Source organism: Hemitrygon akajei, chromosome 16, assembly GCF_048418815.1.
Source record: "Hemitrygon akajei chromosome 16, sHemAka1.3, whole genome shotgun sequence".
In the NCBI taxonomy this organism is placed as follows: domain Eukaryota; kingdom Metazoa; phylum Chordata; class Chondrichthyes; order Myliobatiformes; family Dasyatidae; genus Hemitrygon; species Hemitrygon akajei.
This window is the reverse complement of record NC_133139.1, coordinates 82,471,518-82,487,228: the sequence shown is the minus strand read 5'-3', so window position 1 is coordinate 82,487,228 and position 15,711 is coordinate 82,471,518. Positions and strand designations below refer to the sequence as shown.

At 46.2% G+C, this 15,711-nt stretch overlaps 2 protein-coding genes across 3 annotated transcripts; one reads left to right on the top strand and one right to left on the bottom strand.

Annotated features, from left to right (window-relative positions):
- Positions 1-401: 401 nt before the first annotated feature.
- On the top strand, positions 402-1,802 carry LOC140740227 (neurturin-like). The gene has a single exon (XM_073069309.1). The coding sequence runs from the start codon at positions 1,326-1,328 to the stop codon at positions 1,800-1,802; it is 477 nt and encodes a 158-aa protein (XP_072925410.1). The 5' UTR covers positions 402-1,325.
- Positions 1,803-2,788: 986 nt separating this feature from the next.
- On the bottom strand, positions 2,789-12,831 carry alkbh7 (alkB homolog 7). 2 transcript variants are annotated; one of them, XM_073069327.1, is made up of 4 exons: positions 12,481-12,831; positions 7,910-8,083; positions 4,188-4,244; positions 2,789-2,980 (listed from the first exon to the last, which is right to left on the bottom strand). In XM_073069327.1, the coding sequence occupies exons 1-4, from the start codon at positions 12,748-12,750 to the stop codon at positions 2,846-2,848; spliced, it is 636 nt and encodes a 211-aa protein (XP_072925428.1). In that variant the 5' UTR covers positions 12,751-12,831; the 3' UTR covers positions 2,789-2,845. The 2 variants fall into 2 exon arrangements, with proteins under 2 accessions (XP_072925428.1, XP_072925427.1); XM_073069326.1 differs by having other exon boundaries at positions 4,120-4,244; positions 12,481-12,828.
- Between the last annotated feature and the right edge of the window lie 2,880 nt (positions 12,832-15,711).

Sequence of the window (15,711 nt, the reverse complement as noted above, 5' to 3'; positions counted from 1 at the left end):
CTGACACCCGGCAGCTCACCGGCTAGCCATGCCAGGAATGTCGTATGAAATATGTGTCAGTGCAAGGATTCAGGGTACAGATGCGCTTTAAATACTCCAATTCACTCACTCCATCACAAACACCCAGCAGCAGCGAAGCAACAGCAGCTGAAATTAAAATCAGATAAAGAACTCAGAGCAAGCGCAGGGAACTCACTCTGCTTGGTCATCGCAAGAGTATCTTCTTTTGTGGAGAGGCATTCTGCACACTGGGACAATGGCATCCCCATGGTTGCTAACGCTCCTGGTCATTTTTCCCATTGCTTATCAACCAGCCAGGGGAAGTGGATCTCCGGAGGACAGTGACCCAATGCCGCATCTGCCTGGTAAGTAAAACTCACACGTTCACTGATGACGAGTTTCAAGATAGAGTGAGAGAGTGTGCGAACACACACAGGCAGTCACGGTAGTATAATGTCTGCGTGACGTTATTACAACTTGGGCATCAGAATTTGGAGTTCAATTCTGTTTTCCTCTGTAAGCAAGTTCCCTCCCATGTGCATATGGGTTTCCTCCCAAAGTTCAAAGACATACCGGTTAGGTTAACTGGTCATTGACAAGTCTCCCGTGATTAGACTAGGGTCGGGTCGGTGGAGTGCTGGGTGGTGCGGCTCAAAGGGCCAGAAGGACTTATTCTGCGCTATATCTCTAAATAAATATTTATAATTGAATGTCAGTTTCATAAAATAACCTGCACCGAGATTATTAATCCTATAAAGCATAATCCAAATGAAGTTCCATCCGGGTGAGGGTCCATGTCCAGTACTGGAAGGAACGGAGACCAGGTTCGTGGCTCCTGCTGGAGACACCTACCTAGGTGAATAGAGGGATCTGTTTCCACTTGCACAGAGAATCTGGATTACATAAACAGGCCTGGGATGTGATCCCAGTAGATGTCAACCTGGGATTCCCCTGTTTGTAGCTTTTGTTGGAAAGAGGCAAACTTCCCCAAAGTTTTACTCCGGGTAACGTGCACCCGTGCTTCCTCCACAACTTCAAATAAACCCCCACGAATAAGCAGCTGGTATCAGTAACATGACCACAAGCCGCAGGATTGTTATAAACAACCTGTCTGGTTCACTAATATCCTTTAGGAAGCCTGATGTTCTTTCAATATCTAATCTAAAAAAACACCAGACCCAGCAGAGTAGTTGTGATTAGCTGGTCACCCAGGAATGGAGAGACATTAGTTTTGCTTGTAAAGGCTCTGTGGTTAGTGAGTAAAACCTCTGATGAAATGGTTGAAATGAAATACTGTATGAGTTCATTTTCTGCTTTTGCCAGAGATGGGGGCTAGTACGCTCCAACGATCCGACGGAGATCCAGATGGGGAATTCGTCATTTCACCGTCTCCTTCATCAGTCTCGTCTCTGGAAGCTTCAGACCCACAGCCGTATGCAGGAAGGTCACGAAGAAAGCGGAAAATGTCTGTGACAAGGAAGGGAGAGGCGTGGGAGGAGAGGAGCTGCCGGCTGCGGGCACTGCAGCTGCGGGTGCATGACCTGGGTCTGGGCTATCGCTCCGATGAAATTATTCTCTTCAAGTACTGCAGCGGCAGCTGCCCCCTGGCTCGCACCAACCACGACCTCACCCTCTCCCTCCTCCTGCGCAAGGCCGACCTCCTCAACCTGTCCCGAGAGAAGATCGTTAGCGACCCGTGCTGCCGGCCGACACAGTTCAAGGATGTCAGCTTCCTGGACAACGAAAACCGCTGGCACAGGGTGGAGAAGCTGTCAGCTTCAGAGTGCAGCTGTATCGGGTAACCATTGGTGGTGGCAGGGGGGTGGGGGGGGGGGGTGGTGGTGGGATAGTGAAGGGAATTTAGGAAGACCAAAGGGGGAATCCAAACGAGGCAAATTCTTGAGCTGGTTGGGGGTGAAGAACAAAGGTCAGGGTGTGGGCATGAATGGAACCACTTCCACAGGGTAACCACAGGTTGCCTTTGGTTGTGTTGGGGTAAATGACTGAGACCGGTCCCTGGAATAATGGTTGAGGGGAGGGTTCTATATGGTGGAGCTCTCTCTCTCTTCTGTGCATCTCCTTTCCATCCCAAGTTCCTCAACTCAGCAGGATTGGGCTGGAGGCTCAAAGGTGCTTCAGTACCAGCAGGCAGTTGGGAATATGTCAGCATGACCGTGAGCGGTTGGAGGGGTGGATCACAGGTCCACCGTGCCGTTCCCACACTGCCCGCACTCTGCAGTCACCGGCCCAAGGAACTTTGCACACAGAGACAGACAGACATTTGAGATATAACACAGGAGGTGAATGAGGAACTGATGCCTCATCGGACCAAAGGTTTCAGAGAGGGGATTGGGGGGGGGGGGGGGGGGTTGTGGTGTTCAAGGAGAGAATAATGGACTTTTGAGAAACATAGACTTTCTGTTGCCTATTGAACTGCCGCTAAGCTCAATGCTGTAAATACAATAAGTATTTATACTGAACCTGGCACTCTTTAACATTTCCACTATCTGTGACGAAGGTAGTTCGATGTTTAGGGTGGGTGGGGGAGTAGGAGGTTGACTCAGCAACAAGCTGCTGGAGGCTGAGATCGCCAGTGGTTCATATCGTCAGAAATATTTATGTATCTAAATTATTTATTTATTTTAAAGACTGCTGTTAAACGCTTGGACTTATTCACTCTATTCAAATAAAGGCCTCTGTAGTCTCAGCCCAGTGTGTGATTACTGTGAGTGAGTGTGAGAGTTGGGGAGAAATTGCCAACAAAACCAAACAGCACAACTCACAAGTTGGATTAACTTATAAATGAACATTGGTTTATAAATTACCATGGGTACATGAGGGATGATCAGCTGACTCTGAGCTGATGGGCAGGTTCCTGCAAATAATGGAAATCCGCCGATCTCGAGGTACTTTCTGGCTTCCGAAGAAGGACTCTTCGTCTCTGAGGATCTGGTGGCTGAACTGGTATCGGGCAGCTCCCCTGTAAAACATACCCAGTGGGGTGATGAAGAAGTATCTGTAACTCCTTCTAATCTCACCCACTCGTCCCACACCACACTCTCTCCCCTTTCCCTTCACATCGCATATCACCTTTCCCTTCTTCCATATGCAAAAACGTACACCCAGGTACAGACACAGACCCACACAGATTGAGACGTACACACACAGATACACGTGCAGACAGAAAGAAACACAAACGCACAAGACATTTTTTAATAGAAACAGCACGGTAACAGGCTTTTCTGACCCACGAGCCCCACTGCCCAATTATACCCATGTGACCCATTAACCTCCTAACTGGTACGTCTTTGGGATGTGGGAGGAAACTGGAGACCCATAGGAAACACATGCAGTCACAGGGAAAACCTACAAACTCCTTACAGATAGCAGTGGAAGTGAACCCAGGTTACCGGTACTGCAATAGTGTTACACTACTGTGCCCACTTATCCCATCTCCTCCCCGCATTGTCCCTCTACCATTCCCACAAAACCCTCTTTTCTTTCCTCCCATCACAAACGAGATGCTGGAAATCCGAGTAACACACACAAAATGCCGGAGGATCTCAGCAGGTCAGGGGGCATCTAGGGAAAGAGTATAGTCGACGTTTGGGGCCAAGACCCTTCATCAGGACTGGAGGAAAAAAGCTGGAGTAGATTTAAAAGGTGGGGGAGGGGTGAGAGAAACACAAGGTGACAGGTGAAACCTGGAGGGGGGAGGAGGAAGTAAAGAGCTGGGAAATTGATTGGTGAAAGAGACAGAAGGCCATGGAAGAAGGAAAAGAGGGGCGAAGCACCAGAGGGAGGCCATGGGCAGGCAAGGAGATACAGTGAGAGAGAAAAAAGGGGATGGGGAATGATGGAGGGTGGGGAGGGGCATTACTGGAAGATTGAGAAATCAATGTTCATATCATTAGGTTGGAGGCTACCCAGATGGAACACAAGGTGTTATTCCTCCAGCCCAAGTGTGGCCTCGTCACAACAGTGGAGGAGGCCATAGATGGACATATTGGAATGGCGGGAATGGGAAGTGGAATTAAAATAGGTAGCCTCCATCATTTGTCCTCTTCATCCTACCATTTATCATCCCCCCCAATACACATGCCCCACTCTGCAGCTCACCTCAGGACGTACGCAGACCGGCGCTGTAGTAGCAAATCTACCCAATCCTCACTGCTGTCTTCACTCACCAGCCGCATCACACTGCTCGACAGGAGGCACATGCCAGCAATCGTGTCCCCGCAGAACTTTGAGGGAGAGAGGGATGTTGACATGTCAGCACAGATAGAACAGTACACCTTCACACACACACAGTCAAAATCCATCAGCAAAAACGTGCGACTTGAAGGGCCTATTCTGCGCTGTATCTCCAAAACAAAATAGGGAAAATATGTGAGAACAAGGGAGAAACAGTAAAAGATTAGCAGGAACCTTAACAAGAGAGTTAAAGAAAAAGTGAAGCTAATTAGGGAAAGGTATGCACTCAGTGGCCACTTTATTAGGTACACCTATGCACCTGCTCATTAATGCAAATATCTAAACAGCCAATCATCTGGCAGCAACTCAATGCAGAAGAGCATGCAGACATGGTCAAGAGATCCTGCTGTTGTTCAGACCAAACATCAGAACGGGGAAGAAATGTGATCCAGTGACTTTGACCGTGGAATGATTGTTGGTGCCAGACAAGCTGGTTTGAGTATCTCAGAACATGCTGATCTCCAGGGATTCTCACACACAGCAGTATCTAGAGTTTACAGCGAATGATGCAAGAAACAAAACACACCCAGTGAACGGCAGTTCTGTGGTGAAAATGTCTTGTTAATGAGAGAGGTCAGGGGAGAATGGCCAGACTGGTTCAAGCTGACAGGAAGGCAACAGTAACTCAAACTGTTACAACAGTGGAGTGTAGAAGAGCATCTCTGAATGCACAGCATGTTGAACCTTGAAGTGGATGGGTTACAGCAGCAAAAGACCATGAACATACACTCAGTGGCCACTTTATTAGGTTAGGGGGTTCCTAATAAATGCCACAGTGTGTATATCCAAGGTAAAAGCAAATCCTATCTTCACCAGAGAACAGAAAAAAAAGAAACTGGTTACAATTAAAATAAATAAGTACAGGTTTCCCCCGCTATCCGAAGGTAAAGCATTCCTGTGAAACTGTTTGTAAGCCGAAATGTCATAAAGCGACGAAGCAATTACCATTAACTTATATGGGAAAAAATTTTGAGTGTTCCCAGACCCAAAAAATAACCTACCAAATCATACCAAATAACACATTAAACCTAAAATAACACTAATATATAGTAAAAGCTGGAATGATATGATAAATATACAGCCTATATAAAGTAGAAATATTGTATGTTTGGTGTAGTTTCACTTATCACAATCGGGAAGCCAGCAAGCCAAAATCGATTTGGAGAAAAAAAATCGGCATGTACACACATGCGCACACAACTGTACGCACAAGACTTCATGGTCACGATAGTCTTTCTCAGGGTAAACACACGTATAAAGCGGGCGTCTTTTTTCGTAAAAGCAAAAATCCTCTTTGGTTAGCGAAAACAGGCACTAATGTAGGTCTTTCCTAACAGCGAGCTGTTGTAAAGCGAATGTTCGAAAAACAGGGGCCACCTGTAAGGGGTTATGGTGACTGACATTACTCATGGTAATAAGTCACTTCAGGTTCATCCTGTGTTGACAAGAGAATATGGTGAGGCACTAGCATGAACACTGATGACAATCCTTAAATCTTTCTTGGATGTAGGGGCAATTCCTTCATAAGTACAATTCTGAAGAAAGCATGGCAGCACTCTACTTCCTTCGGAGTTTGTGGAGATTCGACATGACATCTAAAACTTTGACTAACTTCTATAGATGTGTAGGGGAGAGTATATTGACTGGCTGCATCACAACTTGGTACAGAAACACCAATGCCCTTGAAAGGAAAATCCTACAAAAAGTAGTGGACATGGCCTAGTCCATCATGAGTAAGATAGTGGTGCCTTCGGACATAGTGGCCTTTTGGGGGATGACCAAAGGTGTTTTTCTCTTTGTTAATTTTTTTTTTACAATCCCAAGACAATACTGGACTCACAAAAACTTTGGGTACTGCTGGCCTAGCCCATAAGTAAGATGCCTGTTGATCAGAGGAGCTAGACTAGGTGCAGACCATGTTACTGCCTGCTACTGAAAAGCATTGAAGGCATCAGAGTCAATGCGCAAAGGCTGCATGCATTGTAACCGTGGGTGATCGTACTGAACATTTCTCTTGCAATCACAAGAATCTGTTGGACATTATCAGTTGCCCTTGTTTGGTGGTGTGACAGACAGCGGGAGAGCTGCGTGGCCTCGGTTGTAGTAAGGCTCAGGCCACAACCTATGGCCTTGCCTGCTGCTGCAGTCCAGGTGAGGAGAAGTGAAGAGAATTGTTTCCAACTGGAGAGAGATGTTCAGATGCTAAAGTATTGGAGAAAGCCTAAAGACTTGTCCTCCAAGAGGTCCACAACCTTGTTGTAGGGTTTGGAGGCTTGTGTGCCTCAATGACCCGGAGATCTATGCTGGCTGGAGTCAGGGCTTTACGCTTTGGCTCTTGGTAGGGTCACACATGCCAAACATGTCAAAGTGTAGAAGCTGGACTAAGAGTGGCCCACAGGTCCTCCAGGTTCAGGGGTTTAACTCAGGGCTAACAACCCTGACTGGTAAAACAAAATTGTTACGGAAACAGCAATGAAGAATCCTTCTGCATCTGAGTGTGACGGTATTCCTGAGTCTCCACACAGGACTTGAATGGCTGATGGTAGTGAAAACCAAGAAGAACCATAGGATATTACAGCACAGAAACGAGCCTTTTGGCCCTTCTTGGCTGTCCCGAACCATTTTTCTGCCTAGTCCCACTGACCTGCACCTGGGCCATATCCCTCCAAACCCTTCTCATCCATATACCTGTCCAAGTTTTTCTTAAGTGTCAAAAGTGAGCCCGCATTCACCACTTCATCTGGCAGCTCATTCCACACTCCCACCACTCTCTGCGTGAAGAAGCCCCCCCCCCCATGTTCCCTTTAAACTTAACCCATTCACCCTTCACCCCTTCACCCTTAACCCATGACCTCTGGTTTTGTTCTCCCCTGGCCTCAGTGGAAAAAGTGAGGATTATGCTAAAGCTCATCAATTTGAAAAAAAATCGACGCAATGAAGGAAGCCCGGAACACAGCTGGAGATGAGGTACCCTCACGGCTGCTCTAAATACCAGCAGTGTAACGGCCAGTAAATAGTTGACTTGTAAGTAATGACAAAGTAGCGAACAAGGAATTCCTGCTAAACAGGGCAAACTGCAGGCCAGGCCCACTGGAGAACTGTATATAATTCTGGCTCCACACCTCAAAATACACAAAGGTGATTTATTGAGATGTATTGCCAGAGGTTTCAGATGTGCAGACCCTCCTCAGAAGGTTATAGAAGTTTGATTGCAGAGATAGGAAGCATCTTTGCAGTGAGAAGCAGAATTCAGTAGCAGCTGCATGTATATTTAAAAGTAATTAGCAGAATAATACAAGGGGAAACGAGAAAAGTCTGTTATAGAGCAAGTTGTTCTGTTCTAGGGTGTGCTGCCCAAATATGCTACAGAAGGAGATCTCAACAAGGTCTTTGAAGAATTAAATTAGGAAGAGAAAGTAAATGAAACTTTCCAAGGGGGCAACAAATATTTGTCCTAACCCCAATGCCAACATTCTCCGAACAGACTGGATAGATCAAACTCAACACAGGAACTTGGGCCAAACAGCCTGTTTCTGTGTTGTAATTTTCTGATTCTCTGAGTGGAAAAGGAAGGGTAGAAGAAAGAAGAGCCCAGCATGCTGTACATCAAACTTGCGACTGACAGAGATAACATACAGCAGCCTCAGTCACTAACCTTCACACTGTCCACATGGGGATTGATGAAGCCAGTCTTTTCAAGGTCCAACACATGCACCATTGAGAGCTGAGGCACCCCTGGCAGGAAGGCAACATCTCGCAGTCGCTGCAGGACGGCTATGTTCTGCTCGGTCCACTGCGACTTCTCTATCTCTCGATATCCATGGATTGCCTCATATCAGTTAACACAATTTTAAAAAATTCAATTAAAACCCCGAACCATTTACAGGAGAATATTCTTCACTATGCAATTAGCAGGGCAAAGAAGTGGCACAAGATGTCACTAGCGGCCAAGATTAAGGAAAATCTACAGCACACTCCAAAGAGATGGCTACAATTCCAATATAAAAGCAAGGATTTAATGGTGAGGTTTTATAAGACGTTGGTGAAGCCTCACTTGGGAGTACTGTGAGCAGTTTTGGGCTGTTATTTAAGAAAAGATGCATGAAGAGCATTTGATGGCTCTGACCCTTTACTTGCTGGAAGTTAGAAGAATGGGTGTGTGGGGGGGGGGGGAGTATCTCACTGAAACCTATCGGATGTTGAAAAGCCTAGATAAGGTGAATGTGGAGAGGATGTTTCCTATGCAGGGGGAGCACAGGATCAGAGGGCACAGCCTCAGAATAGAGGGATGTGCTTTAGTACAGAGATGAGAAAGAATTACTTTAGCCAGAGGGTGGTGAACCTGTGGAATCTGTTGCCACAGGCAGCTGTGGAAGCCAAGTCATTGGGTATGTTTAAAGCAGAGGTTAATAGATTCTTGATTAGTCAGGACGTGAAAGGTTATGGGAAGAAGGCAGGACAATGAGGATGAGAGGGAAATGGAGCAGCCATGACAGAATGGTGGAGCAGACTCAAAGGGCCAAAAGCTTAATTCTACACCTATGTTTTATGGTCGACAAGGTTTAAAACACATTTGGACAACCTCATGGATAGGGACTGTTTACAGCAGGGGTTCCTTATGCCAGTAAGCAAAGGGTCTATGGACCCAGATTGTGAACCCCTGGTTTAGAGTAACGCAAGCCACGTACAGGAAAATGGTACTGACTCAGGAAGGACCTTTAGTCACAAGGGCGTTAGGCCTGTTTCAGGGCTGTATAATTTTATGTATATTAAGGGCAAGAGCATTACCTGGGACAGAGTAGGGCCCAACGTGTCCAGCTGTGCATGGGCCCAGAGAAAAGGTCGTAAATGAATACCGCTCATTGGTTTTCAATGTAAAAAGGACATTGTAGTTGGAGATCAGTGGTATTCAAGAACAAACCACAACTGAAAAGTCAGAGGTACTAGATGTCTTAGAGTCTTTAAAGGTGGATAGATTTTCAGACTATTAATCAGGTCTATAAGAGATTACTAGGGCTCTCTTACCTCTGACATAAATTTCAAACCTTTTCTACCACAGAAGGGGTGACAGATGACGAGACAAGTGTGATACAAACATTTGCTTAGATGCAGAGAATGTGAGTGAGGTGCTTAATGAGTACTTTGCTTCAATATTTACCAAGGAAAAGCATATGGAAGACGACGAGATCACTGCTGAGTTTGTAAGTACATTAGGGTGTTTAGAGGTCAAGGAGAAGGAAGTGCTGGGCCTCCTAATGAGTATTAAGGTGGTTAAGTCCCCATGGCCTGTTAGGATTTACCCCAGGTTATTGAAGGAGGCAAGGGACAAGATTTCTGGTGTTTTTACTAGAATCTTTGTGTCCTCTCTTGCCATAGGCAAGGTTCCGGAGGACTGGTATGTGGCTAATGTTGTACCTCTACTTAAGAGGGGAACATGGGAAAATCCTGGGAACTATAGACCTGATGTCAGTTGTGGGGAAATTGTTCGGAGAAAATCCTTAGGGATAGAATATGTGAGCATTTGGAAATCCATGGCATAATTAGGGAGAGCTAGCATGGCTTTGTGTGGGGGCAGATCGTGTCTTACAATTTTGATTGAGCTTTTTTGACAAGGTCACGAAAGAGATTGATGAGTGTACGGCAGTTAATGTTGTCTATGTGGATTTTAGTTATGTGTTTGACAAAGTCCCTCATGGAACATAAGTCCAGAAGATTAAGGTGCAAGGGATTTGTGACAAAATGGCTGTTTGGATTCAGAGCTGGGAGTGGTTGAAGGGACTTATTCGAGCTGGAGGTTTGTAGTTAGTGGTGTTCCACAGGGTTCTGTGCTGGGACCTCTGCTAATTGTGATGTATATAAATGACCTGGATGAAAATGTAGATGGGTGGGTTAGTTAAGTTTGTGGATGATAACCAAGATCGGTGGAGTTGTGGATAGTGCAGAAGACTGAAACAAATGCAGTGCAATATAAATCAGTTGCAGATATGGGCAGAGAAATGGCACATGGACTTTAACCCAGATAAATGTGAGGTGTTGCACCTTGGTAGGACAAATGCAAGGAGACAGTACACTGTTAATGCAAGATCCTTAACAGTGTTGCTGAGCAGAGAGATCTTGGCATACAAATTCATAGCTTCTTGAATGTAGCTACACAGGTCAATAAGGTGGTTAAGAAGGCTTATGGAATGCTTGCTTTTATTAGTTGAGGCACTGAGTTCAACTTTATAAAACTCCAGTTAGACCACATATGGAGTATTGCGCATAGTTCTGGTTGCCCCTCTATAGTATGGATGTTGAGGCTTGAAGAAGGTGCAGAGAGGTTTACCAGGATGCTGCCTGCTTTAGAGGGGACGTGCTATCGTGAGATGCTGGACAAACTTGGTTTGTTTTCTTTGAAGAGGCAGAGGCTGAGGGGAGATCTGATGGAGGTTTATCAGATTATGTGAGGGATAGAGAAAGTAGGCAGGGAGTATCTGCTTCCCAAGTAAAAAATTCTAATACCAGAGGCAAGCATTGAAGACAAGAAGGGGTAGGTTCAAAGGGGTATGTGAGGGGTAAGTTTTTTTACTCAGAGAGTGGTGGATGCCTGGAATGTGCTGCCTGGTATGGTGGTAGAGCCAAATACATCAGAGGCTTTTAAGAGATGTTTGGATAGGCACATGGATGTAAGGAAGATGGGGGATATGGACATTGTGTAGGTATGAAGGACAAGAGTTTGGACGTTTTTGGTTTGCTTTTTAGCTGGTCAGCACAACATTGTGGGCTGAATGGCCCGTTCGTGCGCTGTACTGCTCTATGTTCCATATGATAATCTTAAGTGCCAGAAAAACCTATTTACGATGAGATTTGCTAGGCTGGGGTTGTTTCCTGTGGAAGGAAAGGAAAACGAGAGGGAGATTTAATTGAGGTTTCTAAAATTATGGCTGAGCTTGTGCAGGATGAACAATGAGGACCCCGTGTAGAGTACAAACACTATGGACATGATAGGACAGTAATAAAAAGCAGCTGTACTATGTCAACCATGAGAAAGATTCTTTTACACATAGAATCTGTTCATATCTAGAATGTGTAAACAGAGGAGTTGGTGTCAATTTAAGAGACATCTGAATTGGCACGGCCACTGAGCACATCTACATGAAAGGCTGTCATAGGAAAGCAGCTTCCATCATCAGAGATCCCCCACACCCCAGAACATGCTCTCTTCTTGCTGCTGTCATCAGGTACAAGAGCCTCACGACTCACACCACCAGATGCAGGAACAATTACTGCCCCTCAACCACCAGGCTCTTGAATAAAAGGGGATAACTACACTCAACTTCACTTGTCCCATCATCGAAATATTCCCACAACCAATTATTTCACTTTCAAGGACTCTTTGTCTTTATTTATTGCAATTTATTTATATTTGCATTTGCAGAGTTTTTTTTGCTTTCTGCACTCTGGTTGATCTTTCAATGATCCTGTTACGGTTACTATTCTACGGATTTGCTGAGTATGCCCATAAGAAAATGAATCTCAGGGTGTCATATACAAACTTTGATAATACATTTACTTTGGCATAGGAGGATATGGACTTAACCCGGGCCAGTGGCATTAGTGCAGACTGACAGAGCATTTCTGGGCTGCGTGGATGTGTACTTAATTTTCAATGTAGGTCCCATCTGCTGACTTATGCGGGAAGAGGCTGACCTTATTTAACTCCCAGAAAGTGCTGGAGGAACTATGGAAACGAAGTCAACGTTTCAGGCAGAGACCCTCTTCAGGACTGAGAAGGAAAGGGAAGACCACCAGAATAAAAAGGGGGTGGGGGGAAAAGGAGGCTAGCTGAAAGGTGATAGATGATGCCAGATGGCTGGGAAAGGTCAAGAGCTTGAGTAAGAGGACTCTGATTGGAGAGGAGAGTGGACCACAGAAGAACGGGACCCAGGAAATAAAAGGCAGGTGAGAAGAAGTGGGGAATAGAAGAGGACTGAAGATTCATTTCTATAGATGCTGCGTGACCTGCTGAGTTCCTCCAGCATATTATGTGTCTGTTCCCTGGATTTCCAGCATCTGCAGGCTTTCTCATGTTTATATTTAACCCTCAACCATCATCCCTGAACTCTGATCACCTTTGCCCCTCATTACAACACCTCTCCCGCCGTGAGACCGCTGGCTGTCTCGGTCGCTGTCAGTTTCCACTCAACAGACGTTGCTTTCCTCGTCGCTCCGGACCCTGCGGCCTACCTGGTCCCAGTGGTCCCGCTGGTAGCGCTGCCGCCTCAGCCGCGGCTCCCGCTCCAGCTCCTGCAGCAGGGCCGTCTCCTCGGCCGGGCTCAGGAAGTCGGGCCGCAGCTCTATGTCCCGGGATAATCGGCGGAGCAGCGCGGGGCTGGAGCCCAGCATCAGCTGCAAGCCTGAGGCTCCATGGGGCCTGCGGGGGTCGAGCAGAGGCTGCTGCGGGGTCAGCGCCTTGCACCGTCCCAGGACCCGCACACACTGACCGCTCAGACCCATAAACAGACCGATGGCACAGGGCTCAAGTGGCCGCCATCAGCAGGCTGTGCACTGTCAGCAAGGCGCATGCGCGACCTTGACGTCCCGTCGCAGGACATCGGCCATTCAGCCCATTAATTTCATGCTGGTTCTCAGGGCAAGCCCATCAGTTTCACCACCCCACTAACTTCCGTTACCTATCCTTCCTGAAATATCAACTTACTTCATCCTCTCACTCACCTACACTTGGGGCAATTTACAAAATAGTGTAACCTTCAGTAGAATATGCAAACTCCACACACAGCGTCGAAGTTGTGATTAGTTACCAACAGCAAGGACAGCTGCATACCTGAAGATACTGGGAGAAGATCAAGCAGAAGCGGGGATCTGTAACCATGTAAGGAAATAGGAGGCAGATTTGGGGGAAGGCTGACTGGAAGGGAGAATCAAATAGATGATAGGATGGGGCTGGGGAGGCGAGAGAGAATGATAGATAACAGGAAGATGGGGAGCAGTTTCCTCTCATCAAGAGGGGAAATTGACGATTCCTGTCTATTGCACCAATGAGGCAGTAAAGAGTCTTTAAAAAACTGGCAGGGTAGATTGAAATCAGTGGTGACCACAGTTGAAATAAAGGCGTGTTCTAGATGAGGCCACAAGGAATGTATTGGTGGTTCAGTTAAATCCTTTGTCTGTCCTACAAAGGAAAAGTAGTCCTTTTTACATTATCCTTCATAATATCCCCATGTGATTAGCATAGACTGGCTCTCACTATGACTGACATTGCAGCCAACTCACAATCTTGGAGAACTAGCCAGGATCTTTGTGCTTGCACATCCAGAGGTCTGACAACACAAGTATTAATCAGATCACACTCCCACAAAAACAATCACCTGCTCGGGCGGGGATAATGCAGCTGTGGTTCACTTTGATCATGGATTGATGACCAGTCACTGTGAGCAGTGGACCATTGCTCTCATAGTTCAAAGTATTAAGAAGCCTCTCTTCATTCCCCTCAATCACACCTCCTTTCTCTGCTAACATCCCGTACTGGATGAGTCCTGAAGGGTCTTGGCCCAAAATGTCAACTGTTTACTCCCATCCATAGATACTGCCTGGCCTGCTGAGTTCTTCCAGCACATTGTGTGTATTCCCTTGTCTTCCATCCGGGTAGCCTCCAACCTGATGGCATGAATATCAATTTCTCCCACCGGTGAACAAATACCCCCCAACCCCTTCCTCTATTCCTCACTCTGATATTTCGTCTCACCTGCCTATTACTTCCCCTGGTCCCTTTCTCCTATTGGCCACTATCAGATTCTTTCTTCTCCAGCCCTTGACCTTTCCCACCCACCTAGCTTCACCCACCAATCACTTTCCAGCTAGCTCTTCCCCCTCCCCCCACCCACTTTTTATTATGGCATCTTTCCCCTTCCCTCTCAGTCCCGAAGAAGTGTTTATTCTTTTCCATAGATGCTGCCCGACCTACTGAGTTCCTCCAGCATCTTGTGTGTGTTGCTTTGGATTTCCAGTAACTGCAAACTTTGTCAAGTTTGGTCACTCTTACAGGTGAGACATGGTTAAATTGTAAAGAGTGCAGAAAAGATTTATGGGAATGTTACCAGGTTTTGGCCAGGCTTGCTCTTTATTCCTTGCAATGTAGGAGAATGAGGAACGACCTCATACGGGTTTTCAAAATCAAGAGAGGCATAGATAAGGTGGATGATAACTCTCTTTTTCCCTGGGTAGAGGAATCCAAAGTTAGTGGGCATAGATTTTGGGTGAGAGGGAACATATAAAGGGGGCCTGAGGGGCAGACTGTGGTCAGTACTTGGAATGAGCTGCCAGAGGAAGTGGTTGAGGCAGGTACAACAATATTGTTTACAATGCACTTGTATAGGAGTGGCCTATACAAGAGAGGGATATGGGCTAAACACAGGAAAATGACTAATTGGGCTGAAGGCCCTGTATCTGTGCTGTATTGCTCTATGAATCTATGCTACTCACCGGCATACTCAGACAAATTACCCTGTCAATTGAACCTGCCAGAAAGTCATTAGAAAGTGAGAGAAAATCGGAGCAGCAGGTCAATGCCACGCAGGAGAACGTGCAAACTCTACACACACAGCACTTTAGATCAGCATTGAACCCAGACTGCATGAAGCAGGTAGGATATGAGGCGACAGCTCCACCAGCTCTGCCACTGTGCTGACCGGGTGCTTGATGGCCGGCCTGGATTTGGCGGGCCATGCTGTGACACTCCAATGAGGCACCTCAGCACATTCTACCGAAATGAAGAGCTATAAAATACATGGAACTTGCTGAAGCTGACAGCCCGAGCTCTACACACTCCAATGGTAACGGACGTCACGGTTCAAGAACAATGAACAGCCTGGTCAGTGATATTGTTCCGTTACACTAGCTATAAACTTGGGAACATTCAGCAATGCCCATTGGGCGATGCCTTAAAAAGGGCGGCACCCTTCATTATGGACCCCCACCACCCAGGACATGCCCTCCTCTCATTGCTATCATCAGGAGGGAGGTACAGAAACCTGAAGGCAAACACACAGCTTCTTTCCCTCTGTCATCAGATTACTGAATGGACATTGAACCCATTAACACTACCTCACTACTTTTCTTTATTTCTGTTTTTGCACTAATTTTATTTAACTATATTGTATATAAGTGTGTGTGTGTGTATATATATACACGCATAGTAGTTCGGTATTTTTCTATAATGCAAAGACAGCAAATTTCATGACCTTTGCCAGAGATATTAATACTGATTCTGATTTTGTGCATGGTTGTACAGTAGTTCAATGGGCCTCAGTGGTCTGTACACAGACACAGCAACCATCAATACAACCTGATACAGTATCACAATTCCAACGCCCTTCTGCAGACTACACACATCCCCGGTCAAATTTATTTACTGAGTTATTGAGATACAGCATGGTATCAGTAGCCCTTCAAACTGCA

Bases quoted from the DNA above. Each gene is read 5' to 3' on its own strand.
- LOC140740227 (XM_073069309.1), top strand. From the start codon at position 1,326: ATGGGGGCTAGTACGCTCCAACGATCCGACGGAGATCCAGATGGGGAA.
- alkbh7 (XM_073069326.1), bottom strand. From the start codon at position 12,750: ATGGGTCTGAGCGGTCAGTGTGTGCGGGTCCTGGGACGGTGCAAGGCG. The intron at 4,245-7,909 runs GTTAGTGACTGA...TCTCCCTCAAAG, and splicing joins CCCATGTGGACAGTGTGAAG to TTCTGCGGGGACACGATTGC. The intron at 2,981-4,119 runs GTGAGCTGCAGA...TATGTTTTACAG, and splicing joins CGGTCTGCGTACGTCCTGAG to GGGAGCTGCCCGATACCAGT.